Genomic DNA, 12,605 nt, shown 5'->3' with positions numbered 1-12,605 from the left:
TGCATTTCAACAAGGTCAGAGGTGGTATCCATGAAAAAAAAATAATCAGTGACAACTTGGGGGTTTGGGAAACTGTGGTTTAATTTCACACACAGCATATAACATAATAATAATAATGCAAATGTAACATGCTTTGATAAAATGGAGAAAAAAATGTGGTACAAAGAGAGAATAACACGATCATAACTTATTGAATACGTTTTTTCTACGACTGACAGATTTTGTTTTCAACCCCTTCAGACTTGGTTCTCCCAAAACCAACAGCAATGATCAACAGGTCAAAAACACACATCAATTAGACTGAACTCCCATAATAGTTCATGGATGAGGGAACTTATACTTGAGCATAAGGTGGTCTAAGAAGAATTTATCAATATTGAGTTAACTGTATTCACATTAAACACATGACACTATAGCGACTCTGCTACAGTCGTATTGTGGAACCAAAGCCCCACACACTGAATGCAGGGTAGAGGGCCTCTGTGAATGTCGCGTGGGCCCTGTGCAGAAGCTTCATGCTGTCGGAGACGCTGTAAAACGCCAGTGTTCCTGCTGCGCGATCCACGTAGACGCCGATACGGGATGACACTGGAGCTGGAATGTCTTTTCGCTTATTATTGTGCACAAAGGTGAACTCGGAGTCGGAGCAGTAAAGACTCCAGGACTTGTCGTTCCAGCCCAGGCTGCATTCGTTCCCGTTTCCTTTGCGGCGGATGCCCCTGTAGGCGACCGCCACGTCTATCTCCGTCCCCCGCCAGACAACCTCCCAGTAACAACGAGTCCCAGGCATGCTCTCCTTGCACAGTACCTGGAGAAGTGGAATGGATGAAAAGACAACGTGTGATTAATGCATGGTTTATAACAGCTGTACTTATACGAAAAGGCCCTAATTGGGAAGCAGTTTTCATTCGTGACAAACAAAGGAAGAGGAGAAAAACGCATTTTAAAAGTGAGAGAGAACGATTGAAAGAGCAAGTTCCCTGAGAGTAAAGGCTCCTTTTAAGCTCAAGTCTGTATACAGAATTCAATAATCTCCCTTACGGATACAGTGATCATTTGGGCCCTGTCGCGTTCTCAACAGTTCAACTTCCCTCTTCCCTTTGTCAGACACAAAACGACATTCTGGAAGGGCAGTAAATCCTCACCTGCTGCCAGTGGTCGAATCGTTCTGGGTGGTCAGGGTAGTTCTTTGGCTCACTCTTCATCGTGGCTGTTCGGTTCCCCTCGGAGAGGTGAAGGTTGGGGTGAACGCTGTTGACATCCAGAATTAACTGGCAAGCATCTTAAAACGACAAAGGACAAGATAATTATCATTCCTCTTTGGGGGTTTTTTTTGTCTGCGTTTTCCAATTTAATGTTATGGTATTTTTAGGTGTGTGTCAGATGTTTCTGTAAAAACGTCAGTGTCACAGTTTCACCCCGTTGGACAACGTTTGCCGAATGAAACCATTGGTTTTGTAACTCCCATGCAGGAGGAGAAAAGCAGGAACACCTGTGTTTGTTCAAGTTTCACCGAACCTGTTATGCAAAGAACATACCTTACATAACCCTGGTTTCAGTTGTGTCACCACATGATGTGGCCATCCCTTTGTTAGGGATGTAACTTGTACATGACATCATGGCTAGCTCTCTTTCCAGCCTGAAGTTTAGAAAGCGGCCTAATTCCTCACATTTCAGGAAATCTTCTCTTGTCTTTGGTTCTTCTCTTGTCTTCGGTTCTTCTCTTGTCTTCGGTTCATCCCTCGAAACTGATTCGCCTCTTGTCTTTGTCTCAACCTCTTCCGTGATGTAGACATCCTTCACTATGAAGGGACACGGGAGAGACACGCGATAAGCTTCATGAAAGTGACAGCGGACACAAAAAAAACACCCCTTTTGTGCTGAGACACCAATGCTTTGAGAAACGAACAAAGGAAAGACAAGATTTGTCCACCTGCTCCTGAGATTTTGCTCATTTCAGTCTTGCCGACTTCTTCTACTTCCAGTTTCAGTGCAGCAATGGCTCTCTTGGTAGATTCAAAGGAGTAATTGGGGGCGACACTTGTGTTGTTGAGGTCTTCATATCCTGAGGGTCCCGACAGAGACTGCCAGCTCTGGTTAAATAATGTAAAATAAAAAAAAGAAGAAGGTGGAAGACAGAGATGAGAGAGGAGACACACCTGGCAAATATAGCCTCAACACTGACCCCGGATTTTTGCACCACATGGTGGTGGTCTTGTTCGACGCCTCACCTGTAGAAAGTGCATGTGGTCATCAGTGTGTGAGAGCTTGTCCAGATCGTTGTGTCTTTTCCGAAGGAGAGTGATCTCCTCCTCCAGACGGTCCAGGACTATCTCGGCCCGTGTCACCGTGGTCTTTTCGTGGGAGCGGATCATCTCCTTGACTTCATTGTACTTCCTCTCGATGGAAAGCAGAAGCTCAGTGAAGATCCGCTCGTTCTCCTCCAGGACCGTTTGAGCAGAGTGCTGATGGGTTGCAGAAGTAAAAGAGGGAGAACGTTTATTAGAATATGGGAGAAGAGGGGTTATTTCTCAAACCGGCACACCTTGCATCGGTTTGTGTCTAGTAGTGGGATGACCTTTTCTTTGCTTACTTTAACTGATTCCACAGCTTGTCGGAGATCCTGCCACTTTTTGATTCTCTGGTCAATCCTTTGTTGAGATTTGTGCAGTGTGGGCCCAAGTTGTTTCTGCAGAGGGAAAAACATTATTGAGTATCTTCACCAAAAGTATAGGTTGACAGATTGTTTTCGCCACTCACCTGTTTCTCAGTCCTCTCAGTTCCAGCCGGGACAATGTCATGGTGTTTGTGTTCATCCATCATGCACAGCACACACACTGATGTCTGATCGGTGCGACAAAAAGCCTCCAGCAGCTTGTCATGCTGTGCACAGATCTTCTCTCTCATCTGACCAGTGGCTTTGACCAGTTTATGCTTCATCAGGGTAGGATAGTCATAGTGAGACTGGAGATGAGCCTCACAGTAGGACGCCAGACAAACCAAACAGGACTTCTCCGCCTTCTGCCGCCTTGTTGTGCAGAAATCACACAGGACGTCCCCATGCTGAGCCTCGGCCCTGAGCTGGCTGCGACTGGCTGAGCGACGAGATTTCTCCAGGCTGCTGTGTCTGTCTAAATCCAGAGTGCTGGGCCGCGACATTTTACCAACAAAAAAAAACTGTTCAGCAGATGTGATAACAAATATGAAATAATCCACAAGTGAGCTCAGAAGAAATATACTGTGAGCGATAGCTTAAGAAAAACACTCAACAGAAGCAGGAAACCAAATAAGACGAGGTCCCGATGTCAGCAGCTTCAGTGAAACTGTGTGACTGACTCTGTGTGTGACAGAATGTTAGCTATGTACTCCACTCACTGTCAAACCAGTATTCCAGGTTAGATGTTTAATAAGCAGGGAGTGGGAGTTACTACAGTACTACTATGTACCGACTGAAACAAAGAGGACGGAGAAAAAGCAGAGAGACAGTTGAAACTACCAAAATTGAAAAAGGAGCCCATATTGATAGAGATAGATACAAAGATAGATGGATAGATAGATAGATAGATAGATAAATAGATGGATAGATAGATAGATAGATAGATAGATAAATAGATGGATAGATAGATAGATAGATAGATAGATAGATAGATAGATATTGCACTTTATATCCCTACCAAATAATGCTTTAAATAATTGTTGGTGTTTATGTTACATGGTGTGTTGTCATGTTATATATGGTTGTTTTTAATTGTTCCTGTTTGCTGTGTAAAGCAAATTGCCTCAGGGGCAATAAAGGTTTCATTCATTCATTCACTATGATAGATAGATAGGTAGATAGATTAATTGATTGATTGATTGATTGATTGATTGATTGATTGATTGATTGATTGCTTTTTGTTATCTCTATGGTATGTACTGCCCACCTCCAGAACATTCCCCAATACTGGCAAACAGCATCATCTTGTGGGACTAGTTATTTATTGCAAAGGCTCACGGCCCTTTTTGCAGGTGACAGCTCAAAAATGCCCAGATTTTTTAAAAACTCTGCAACTACAAGGTCTACATCAATAATCTTGGTATCTATATAAAGGAAACACTTTTGAGATTTCAGCGGTATAAATGTTACTGGGTCAGGGTAAATTAAATATTTCACTGAAGTCTGCAAAAAAACTATCAGCATGAATATCCCCTATGTAATAATGCAGATTATTTTAGAAATCCACAAAACAACATCTGGACATTATCTGTGACAAATTCCATGCTGATAAAGTGAAGCGTGGCAAAGTTACAGGCTTTAGTAGGCACATGGTCAGACGGACTCTTCAAATTTGCCATGTGAGGTTTCTCACTACAAAACCCATTTAATTTCACTTATAAGTGTGTCTTACATCTAATACAACTATTATAAGCTGTAACCAAGACGATCTTTGTAGTTTGGCCTAATGACGTCATGGATGGCAGCGACACAACGTTACATAGGCGGGGTTATGGCTCAGCACCCCATTGGTCAATCTGTATTATTGACACGTCTGTCGTACCGTCAGAGCCAGGAGAGTCCACGGACATCCAAATCCCTGTCAACAACACCATTCACTAACTTTGAGGGGAAGAATCCATTCTTCCTGATTGTGTTACACCAATCAGGAATTTGATTGGTCGAAGTGTGTTCAAATTAGAAACAACAGCCTGGAAGCAAACCGCATTGTATCAGCTCAAAACGACGAGTAGGCTTTGTGCTAACAAGTGAAAGCAGATTTATGGATCAAAACATAAATTATCCTGACAAAACATCAAAGGTAAGACATAATTTATCTATGTCGCCGTTTGATGCAAACTTTTTTTGCTCTTCAGCTGCTTGTTTTATGACGGTTGGTCATAGAGTGATAAGAAACACACCATTGGAATCTGTGGTGTCTGGGCTTTGCTATGAAAATAATAATAATACATTTCATTCATATGATGTGTAGATGTGGTGTTAGCATGAAATATGACGACCGTCATATACGATACTGGACATGTAGTCATCGTGTTTATTTATTTGATTATTGATATTGCTGTCTAGCAGTTTCTCCCCGTTCTGTGCATATGCTGTATGGCTATATTGCTTAATGTTTAGGATAATTTTATGGGATTTGTTTCAACTGGGTCAGAACCACAACCAATATTGGTTTCCAATAACCAGGCCTTGATGTGATGAAGAATTCCTTTATTATTCCTTTTGGTATCTGTATGTGGTTTCTCAGAAATTGTGCTCGCCCTCCCGGGTGTTGATCTCGGTCCGGTTTTGTATTTTCAAATGTGGTCAGTTATATGCGATGAGATCATAGTAGTGCGTGCGCCTTTGATCCTTTGATCGCTGCATCAACAGGGATTGTGTTACAGTATTTCAGTTAACGATCATCGAGAATTGGAATGAACATTTAAACTCTGCGACATATGACAGAGTTACTCACTAATCAACAAGCATTTAAACAACACATTCCTGTAACACAACTCAGAAATACTATTACAGGCCAGCAGTCAGCTTTGAATCACATCATTTAATAAGACAGAAGACAACTCTCCAAATAGAAACACTAACGCATAGAGGGAAAATTGAAATACTTAAGTAAAGTGTAAGCACTCTTAAGATTCTGCTCAAGTACGATACTGTAAATGTGCTTGAGCAGTTTTAGTTATTCACTGTTTGCTGAATAATGAATATCAAGACCGTACAAGACTGTAAACATGTGTCTTCCACTCTGGCACGTACAACTCCGAGACCGCAGGGGGCGGTAGAGGTTTTCCTGTCGTGCTGGAATGACGGATTGCTTTCGGTAAAGTGCGTCGGTTGTCCAACGTTGGCGCCAGATGAGCTGTGGCGCCAGCTACACACACACACAGGCGGAGAGAGAGAGGAAGACACATATACACACACAGCAGTTTGACGAGGCTCACAACAGCTTGCAAAATCCCTTCGCAGCCCGGAGTTTGAAGCATACGTTCGATTCTTCTTTTTGTTGTTGTTTTCCTCCCTCCAGTACTAAGAAAGTAAAAAGACTCAAAGGTGGGTGTGTGCATGCAATGATTCTTATTTTTAGGACCAGCTCAGTCCTTGCGCGTGGTGATCATTTCACTGTTTAAATCCAAGTGGTGCGCCGGGGCAGGGGGGCTCTGTTTGAGTGAATACATGCACAGTGTTTCTTTATCATGGTGGTCAGCGCATAGGTTGTGTGCTGTGTGTTTCCCATTGTGATAGTAGCGAACTTTGTAATGGAAAAATACAGGCCCAGACTCGCACTGGTGTGTATCTGTCCAGTTGAAGGAAAGAAAAAAACCCACAGACAAGACGGAGACGGTACTGACATAATGAAGTATTTCAGCACACAATCTCGTCCGGGTTGTTTTTGCTCAATCGAACCGTCCGCCTCGGTCCGCAGCTGAGCGCGGTTCTAGTTTGCAGACGAAACCCGACGTAACATGGTCCGATGGGCGGTTTGGTAACAAACCCTTCCGCTCCGATGTCTTACAAGCCACAGGCTGGCACTGTACTGGACGCCAGACTTTAGCCGTGCTAGCAGGCTGGATTAGCTGGCTCGTTAGCTTGGCATCATGGCTACGTAGCCAGCACGCTAGTGGTGTCTCGGCTGGATAGCTGCTAACCCCAGCAAGGCCGCCATTGCAGTCGTGTGTGCGGTCTGTCGGTGCTGCCGCAGTGAGGGGGAGCCCTTAGCCCGGACAGTAGCCAAGATCAATCTTGTCCCCTTCGCCAACAAGTCACCAACCGGTCTGGTAAATTTTGTTCTTGGGTCAATTCACGTTAGACTAAACGCCGCGGGATTAGATTCCCACGCCGATTGCGAGGTAAGTAGAAAGGCACCATTTCCCGGGCTTTTCGGTGCAGCAGTCGTCTTCCTCACGGTTAGCCATCTTTGTTTCCGCTAGCGCACTCCTGGGCCAAATTTTGGAGCGGCTCTTAGCTTGCTAAGGTACCCACACTAGCCGTCGGTGTTGTCTTTCGCGACGCTGTCTGCAACGTGTCTGTTCGGGGTCGTGCCCGCCACCCAGTAGAACGTCTGAGTGGCCACGAATCTAATGCATCTGTGCTTTTCTGTGGCGCGATCTTCCGCTCGCCGTGAGATGGCTTCGGGGCCAGCTCTAATTCGGTATGTTTTGAAGGGCGGAGGCTAACTGGGCTAACGTTAGCTCGCGGCAGCCATCTTAGGCGAGCATGTAATCTTGGCTAGCTGGAAGTGCTGGTGTGGCACAACAAGATGGCCCGTTAATGCTCGCGCGGGGCGAATTTCCGCGTTGGTAGCGGTGCCGCGGAACGCACCGAACGACTCCGCTCAACGACTCGCTCGAACGTGAGTCGTCGGTTGTTCGCTGAGCACTTGGCCAATTACTCGCGCGTTGCTTTTGCTACGAAGCTAGTTAGCTGGCTAAATCACGAAGGCGTTAGCGGCTAGCACAGGGCTGTTTCGTCGTTAACCAGTCCCCCCCCCCGTCCACCGTAGCCAGCTAACTAGCGGCTATGCGGGCTATTTGTAGCTGTTTTGGGAGGCTAGCAGCCAGCAGCGCGCTGTCTGGTAACAACACCTCGGTTTGAAACGACAACTTCGACCCCCGGAGTTGCATCTCAGCAGAAGGCGCAGCGGCCCGCGCACATGACGGGGGTTCGCGGGCCCGACGACTCGCTGGTCGTGCGTACGAACTTTGATCCGGGAGAATGTGGTCGGCTTTGATTTGATACATTTTTGCTAGCCAGTGAAGTTGGAGCTGGTTGTAAGCGCTAACGAGGCTAGCAGACCGAGCACTTGGCTCACCGAAGTGGTATCGCAGGTCTGCTGTGGACCGCTCCTGAAGGTCTGATCCACCACGTCAGCCCCACAACTCGATCTGCTCTGATCGAGGCCCTCGGTCAGCTCAATGCTGTAGTCACATTCGTTTCAGATCAAACCAACAAGCCACAGCGATTATACAATACTTTTAGTAGCATGAACTATGTATGTTCAAGCCATTCTTTGACACATGTATATATATATATATGTGTTCAACCAAACATGACGTTTGCTGCTGTCCCTTCTTTTGTCGGGTGTTTCTTCGTGTTTATCCTGGGGAAGCGGGCAGCAAACTGTTTTTTCCCCCCAGAAAGACTGACATTCATTCTGGATTTGGTCGTTTTTCCCCCGTAATTGTGTCAGGGGGCCTTGCTGAGATATTGCCAATCGCAGTGAAACATAATAGTTTTTTGTTCTTGCATTTATTTTTATTTGCCAGCCTAATTTGAAATGTTGAAATTGGGCCAGATTTCAGTACTACCCCGTGATGCATGCAAAGTAAATTGAAAGATATTTGAAGAAAAGTTCATATTATTTTTGCAAGCACTCATAAATGTAGTTTTCCTCCTTTTATTTCAGCATTGCAGACAGACAATTATCATACATAACTTAAATATGAAATGAAAACAGTCTCAAAGCATACATATTAATATTTTTCCTTTCTTTCCTCCTTGCAGGTCTGCTATCTGACAAGAGCACCGGTCCGCTCAACAAAACCAATTTATATACCCGATTCTTTTTAGTGAGTACTCGTCCGGCAGGAAAACGGAAGTCGTGGGGTTGGAGTGTGTTCTCATGGCCGAGTCAGAGACTGAATGTGACACACCCGGCCTTGACACACTTGGGTCGGAGTGTGTCATAGCCCACAGCCATGTCGACCTTCACTATGGAGCAGAAACCGAGATCATGACGGAAGAAAAGCGTGGATTAGAGCTGGAGATCCACGGCTCAGACTTAAAGATCCAGGGACTGGGGGGAGACCTTGGTGCTGTAGCCTGTGTGGACGCAATTGTAGCCGAGACAGACCATGACTACATCAAGGTTGAACATGGTGAGATGCACTGTTTCACAGCAGCAGAAATCAAGACTTCGGGAGGCGAGGCTCTGCTGGGAGAGGTGCTGCTTAAGACAGAAAGCGAGCATGTGGTCAAAGTGGAGTCTGACCATGGTGGAGAGTTGACAGTGGAGTCCGAGAATGGTGTAATCATACATGAAGCCCATGGCCTGCAGTGCAACGAGTGCGGGGAGATTTTTGGCAGCATAGCCGATCTTCACCAACACTTTGAGATCCACAAGGACCTCAATCCTTACATTTGTGTCCACTGCGGTGAGAGCTTTGCAGTGGAGGCCAGCCTCAAGCAACACATGAAGATTCACATGAAAGAAAAGCCCTATGTTCCACCTGGAGTTGAGATTATGGGCAAAGATGTTATTGACGCCTTTAGCCTCAAGTCTCATCAGATGATTCATTTGCCAGACAAGCCCCACAGATGCTCAGAGTGCGGTAAGAGCTTTGCTGCTGCCATCACCCTGAGAGAACACATGAAGATGCATTCAGAGGACAAGCCCTACAAGTGCACCCAGTGTAGGAAGAGCTTTGTCCGCAGAAGGCATCTAAAAAAGCACCAGGAGGTCCATGCGCGCGAGAAGCCATATACTTGTGGCCAGTGCGGCAAAGGCTTCGCCACAACTTCCAACCTGAAGCAGCATCAGAAGACCCATGCTGCAGTCGTGATCGGAGACAAACCCCACCGCTGCGCACAGTGCGGAAAGTGTTTTGCGGCTGCTGCCACTCTGAGAGAGCACCAGAGGATCCACTCGGGTGAGAAGCCATACAAATGCAACATGTGTAGGAAGAGCTTTGTCCGCAAACGCCACCTTAAGAAGCATCAGCAAGTCCACGCCGGAGGAAAGCCCTACACCTGCAGACATTGCAACAAGGGCTTCAATCACTCCTCTTCTCTCTCTCGCCACCACAAGACCCACCTGCAGAATCCGGTGTTTTCTCCACCGCAGCCCGGGAAACCCATGTCATACGGCACTCCCCCGAAGCAGAGGGTGCACCAGCAGGGAGACAAGCCCTACATGTGCCACCACTGTGACAAGGGTTTCAATCATTCCTCTTCCCTGTCCCGCCACCAAAGAGTTCATTCGGAGGGAAAGAGTTACACCTGTGGTCACTGTGGCAAAAGATTCAATCACTCCTCCTCCCTGGCTAGGCATCAGAGAGTCCACTTGGAGAACAAGCAGCAGCAACAGCAGCAGCAGCAGCAGCAGCAGCAGCAACAACCACCCCAGCCGCCACCGCAGCAGTACAGCACCATCCCCACAGGGAAGGCATTCCCCAACAACGCTTTCCCAAAACAGCGCATCCTGTCTGTTGAAAAACCCTACAGGTGCACTCAGTGTGGAAAAGGTTTCAACCATTCATCTTCTCTCTCCAGACATCATAGGATCCATGTTGATCAGTGAGCACCCTTTTCCAACCTTCAAATGTTGTCCCACCCAAGTGTACACCACCATTCCCCCCAGGCTCTGTTCTACCGACGGTCCCAATCAACGATATCGCCACACCACGGGTATCATGAGGCCAGCTTCTATAGACAACAGTGGTCAGGTCAGCACATGGCCACGGTGAAGTGGAGCAGTTATGAAAGAGGGGACAGTAACACACAAGTCTTCAAGAGGAAACTGCTTGGCCCGAACGACAATGAAACCTATAATTCAGATCCTGGGACTCTGAGCTCAGTTTGAAGAGGGTATAATAATAGAGTGGGAGGGAGCATCTATTCTTGTTTGTGATTGTGCTTCACTTGCTCCAGGATCTCTTTTGAACACTTTTAAAGGAAAAAAATGTGATTTGAAGATACATGATAAAATTGTTACCAGCTGAAGATATGTTTAATCTTCTGGCTCGTCTTTTCGATTGAAGAATACAGTTTATATACTTTCAGGTGGGCACATGCTTCTCATCCTCAACTTTGTTCAAGGCTACCAACACAATTGGAGAACAGGAATTGTTGCCTCGATTTAAATAGTCAATTCTTCATCCACATAATCCATATGAAGCAAACATCACAAATCCAATGTAAATACTTATTGATTTTCTTTTATATATATGTATAGGTGACTAGTGTGCTGTTCCAAAAGATTACATTTTTGATAGTAAGATCCACTTTGTCTCCACTTTTTTTTTTCTTCTCCTTTTTATGACTTTCATTTGTTTTAAGTGTCGGAGATAAACGTTTTGCAGGTGTTCCCATGCAGCTTGTTGTTGAATTTGGCCTCCATCAGACATGAGCCAACTTGTATATTTATAAGGTTGTTTTCCTGTATGTATACTATTGGTTCGCACCGCTGCATTGACTGTAAAGAGAGCAATACTGGCTGACACCCTGATTCTATTATGACATGCAGCCATAAGAAAATGCATAATAGAAATAAAAACCTACTGGGTAGCATATTCCAACATGACCCGTGTCCTAATTATTTACTGTGCAGTTTCCTCTCTGCCCCAGCACCAAATGTAACTGAGATGCAACATCACACTTTATTTCTTTGGAGACTAATTCAATGACCTGTGTACAGAATATGAGTAACACTCGTGTTGATCTGCAGATTTTCACAATTTGATCTCAAAATAGATGTGTATACTAAAAAGACTACATGAAAATCTCGCTTTTACAAGATTTTTTCAAATTCCAATTGCGCTCTATTTACTGTTATGTGTAAAAAAAAAAAAAAATATCTTTTACAAACTGATGTATTTTTTTAGACATGGCTTGGGTTATATGAAAGGGAATGAGGGATATACAGTTTCTATGGGAGTGAACATTATAGTGAGCAATATTTTCTTTTCATTTCAATAACAAATTGTGCTTCAAACTGTAGCATAGGTTTCTTCCATGTGTTAGATAGGTGCCTTATTGCATGCGATGTAGAAATGTATGCCGAGCTGTTATTTGAGAAAAAAAGTTAGGGGTTTCAGGAGTCTTTTGTTCTTATTCATACTAACTTACCCTACATTTTAATTTGATGTCACTGATACCTTTTTTTTGCTTTCATGTATATTACCATGTGTTTACACTGTTACGACCATATTGTCTTTACCCACGCCCTTCATTTTTGTCAACGGCCTCCTTGTAGAGAGAAAAATTGTAAATGATCCATATACGCTTCTCTTAAGGGCAAATCCTGTAACACCTTTTCCCAATTTCTGAGTGGCACATACATGGATAAATAAAGGTTGTTGACTCTCTTGTGGCGTTCAATTAATGGAGTATGTTTATGGAATTGGAATGGCTATAAACCCCAGAGCTAACTAAGTGTCATCTGTTCAATAGTTATAAGTAAACCCCCTAATTTTTTGAGATCCTGCGAAATAAATAGCACATGACTTGTGTTACACGGAGTGATGAGATATAAATGTATGCTGACTAAACGACCTGGTTGTCTGCCCTTTGCACTTGCACAGTGTGTCCACATGGTGTCACTCTTTACCCTCGATTCAATGGTTTGAGTCCATACGTTGGACAGGCAATATTGTTGAGTTGTTTTTTTGTTTTTTTACAGATTTCTAGGATTTCCATCCTTCATACAGCTAAAACATTTGAACCTTAACCTGGCATATCACCAATCCTGAACCAGCCAGCAGTCAGAGCTGCGGCTGAAAAGGTCCTGTGAAAAAACGTAAAAACATTCAACGTGTCAGAGTACCTGCCTACCTCACTTATAGGTCCTACAGTCGTTAACATTCCTTCACAACCTGATGTCAACAGATTACAG

General features: G+C 44.7%; 2 protein-coding genes across 9 annotated transcripts; one reads left to right on the top strand and one right to left on the bottom strand.

Annotated features, from left to right (window-relative positions):
- Positions 1-60: 60 nt before the first annotated feature.
- On the bottom strand, positions 61-3,345 carry LOC118283336 (tripartite motif-containing protein 16). The gene is made up of 7 exons (XM_035605191.2): positions 2,761-3,345; positions 2,594-2,689; positions 2,232-2,465; positions 1,934-2,093; positions 1,671-1,802; positions 1,146-1,282; positions 61-808 (listed from the first exon to the last, which is right to left on the bottom strand). The coding sequence occupies exons 1-7, from the start codon at positions 3,157-3,159 to the stop codon at positions 425-427; spliced, it is 1,542 nt and encodes a 513-aa protein (XP_035461084.2). The 5' UTR covers positions 3,160-3,345; the 3' UTR covers positions 61-424.
- A 1,258-nt stretch (positions 3,346-4,603) lies between these two features.
- si:ch211-198a12.6 (uncharacterized protein LOC563253 homolog) lies at positions 4,604-12,078 on the top strand. Of its 8 annotated transcripts, none has more exons than XM_035605671.2 (2): positions 4,604-4,796; positions 8,498-12,078. In XM_035605671.2, exon 2 carries the CDS (start codon positions 8,616-8,618, stop codon positions 10,290-10,292), a length of 1,677 nt encoding a protein of 558 aa, XP_035461564.1. In that variant the 5' UTR covers positions 4,604-4,796; positions 8,498-8,615; the 3' UTR covers positions 10,293-12,078. The 8 variants fall into 8 exon arrangements, with proteins under 8 accessions (XP_035461564.1, XP_035461562.1, XP_035461568.1 ...); XM_035605669.2 differs by lacking the exon at positions 4,604-4,796 and adding an exon at positions 5,839-6,046; XM_035605675.2 differs by lacking the exon at positions 4,604-4,796 and adding an exon at positions 6,478-6,766.
- Positions 12,079-12,605: the final 527 nt, after the last annotated feature.

The sequence above is a fragment of the Scophthalmus maximus genome, chromosome 10 (assembly GCF_022379125.1).
Source record: "Scophthalmus maximus strain ysfricsl-2021 chromosome 10, ASM2237912v1, whole genome shotgun sequence".
In the NCBI taxonomy this organism is placed as follows: domain Eukaryota; kingdom Metazoa; phylum Chordata; class Actinopteri; order Pleuronectiformes; family Scophthalmidae; genus Scophthalmus; species Scophthalmus maximus.
This window is presented reverse-complemented; position numbering and strand designations above follow the sequence as displayed.

Bases quoted from the DNA above. Each gene is read 5' to 3' on its own strand.
- LOC118283336 (XM_035605191.2), bottom strand. From the start codon at position 3,159: ATGTCGCGGCCCAGCACTCTGGATTTAGACAGACACAGCAGCCTGGAG. The intron at 1,283-1,670 runs GTGAGGAATTAG...TGTCGTTTTAAG, and splicing joins AAGAGAAGATTTCCTGAAAT to ATGCTTGCCAGTTAATTCTG. The intron at 809-1,145 runs GTGAGGATTTAC...CCACTTCTCCAG, and splicing joins GATTCGACCACTGGCAGCAG to GTACTGTGCAAGGAGAGCAT.
- si:ch211-198a12.6 (XM_035605671.2), top strand. From the start codon at position 8,616: ATGGCCGAGTCAGAGACTGAATGTGACACACCCGGCCTTGACACACTT.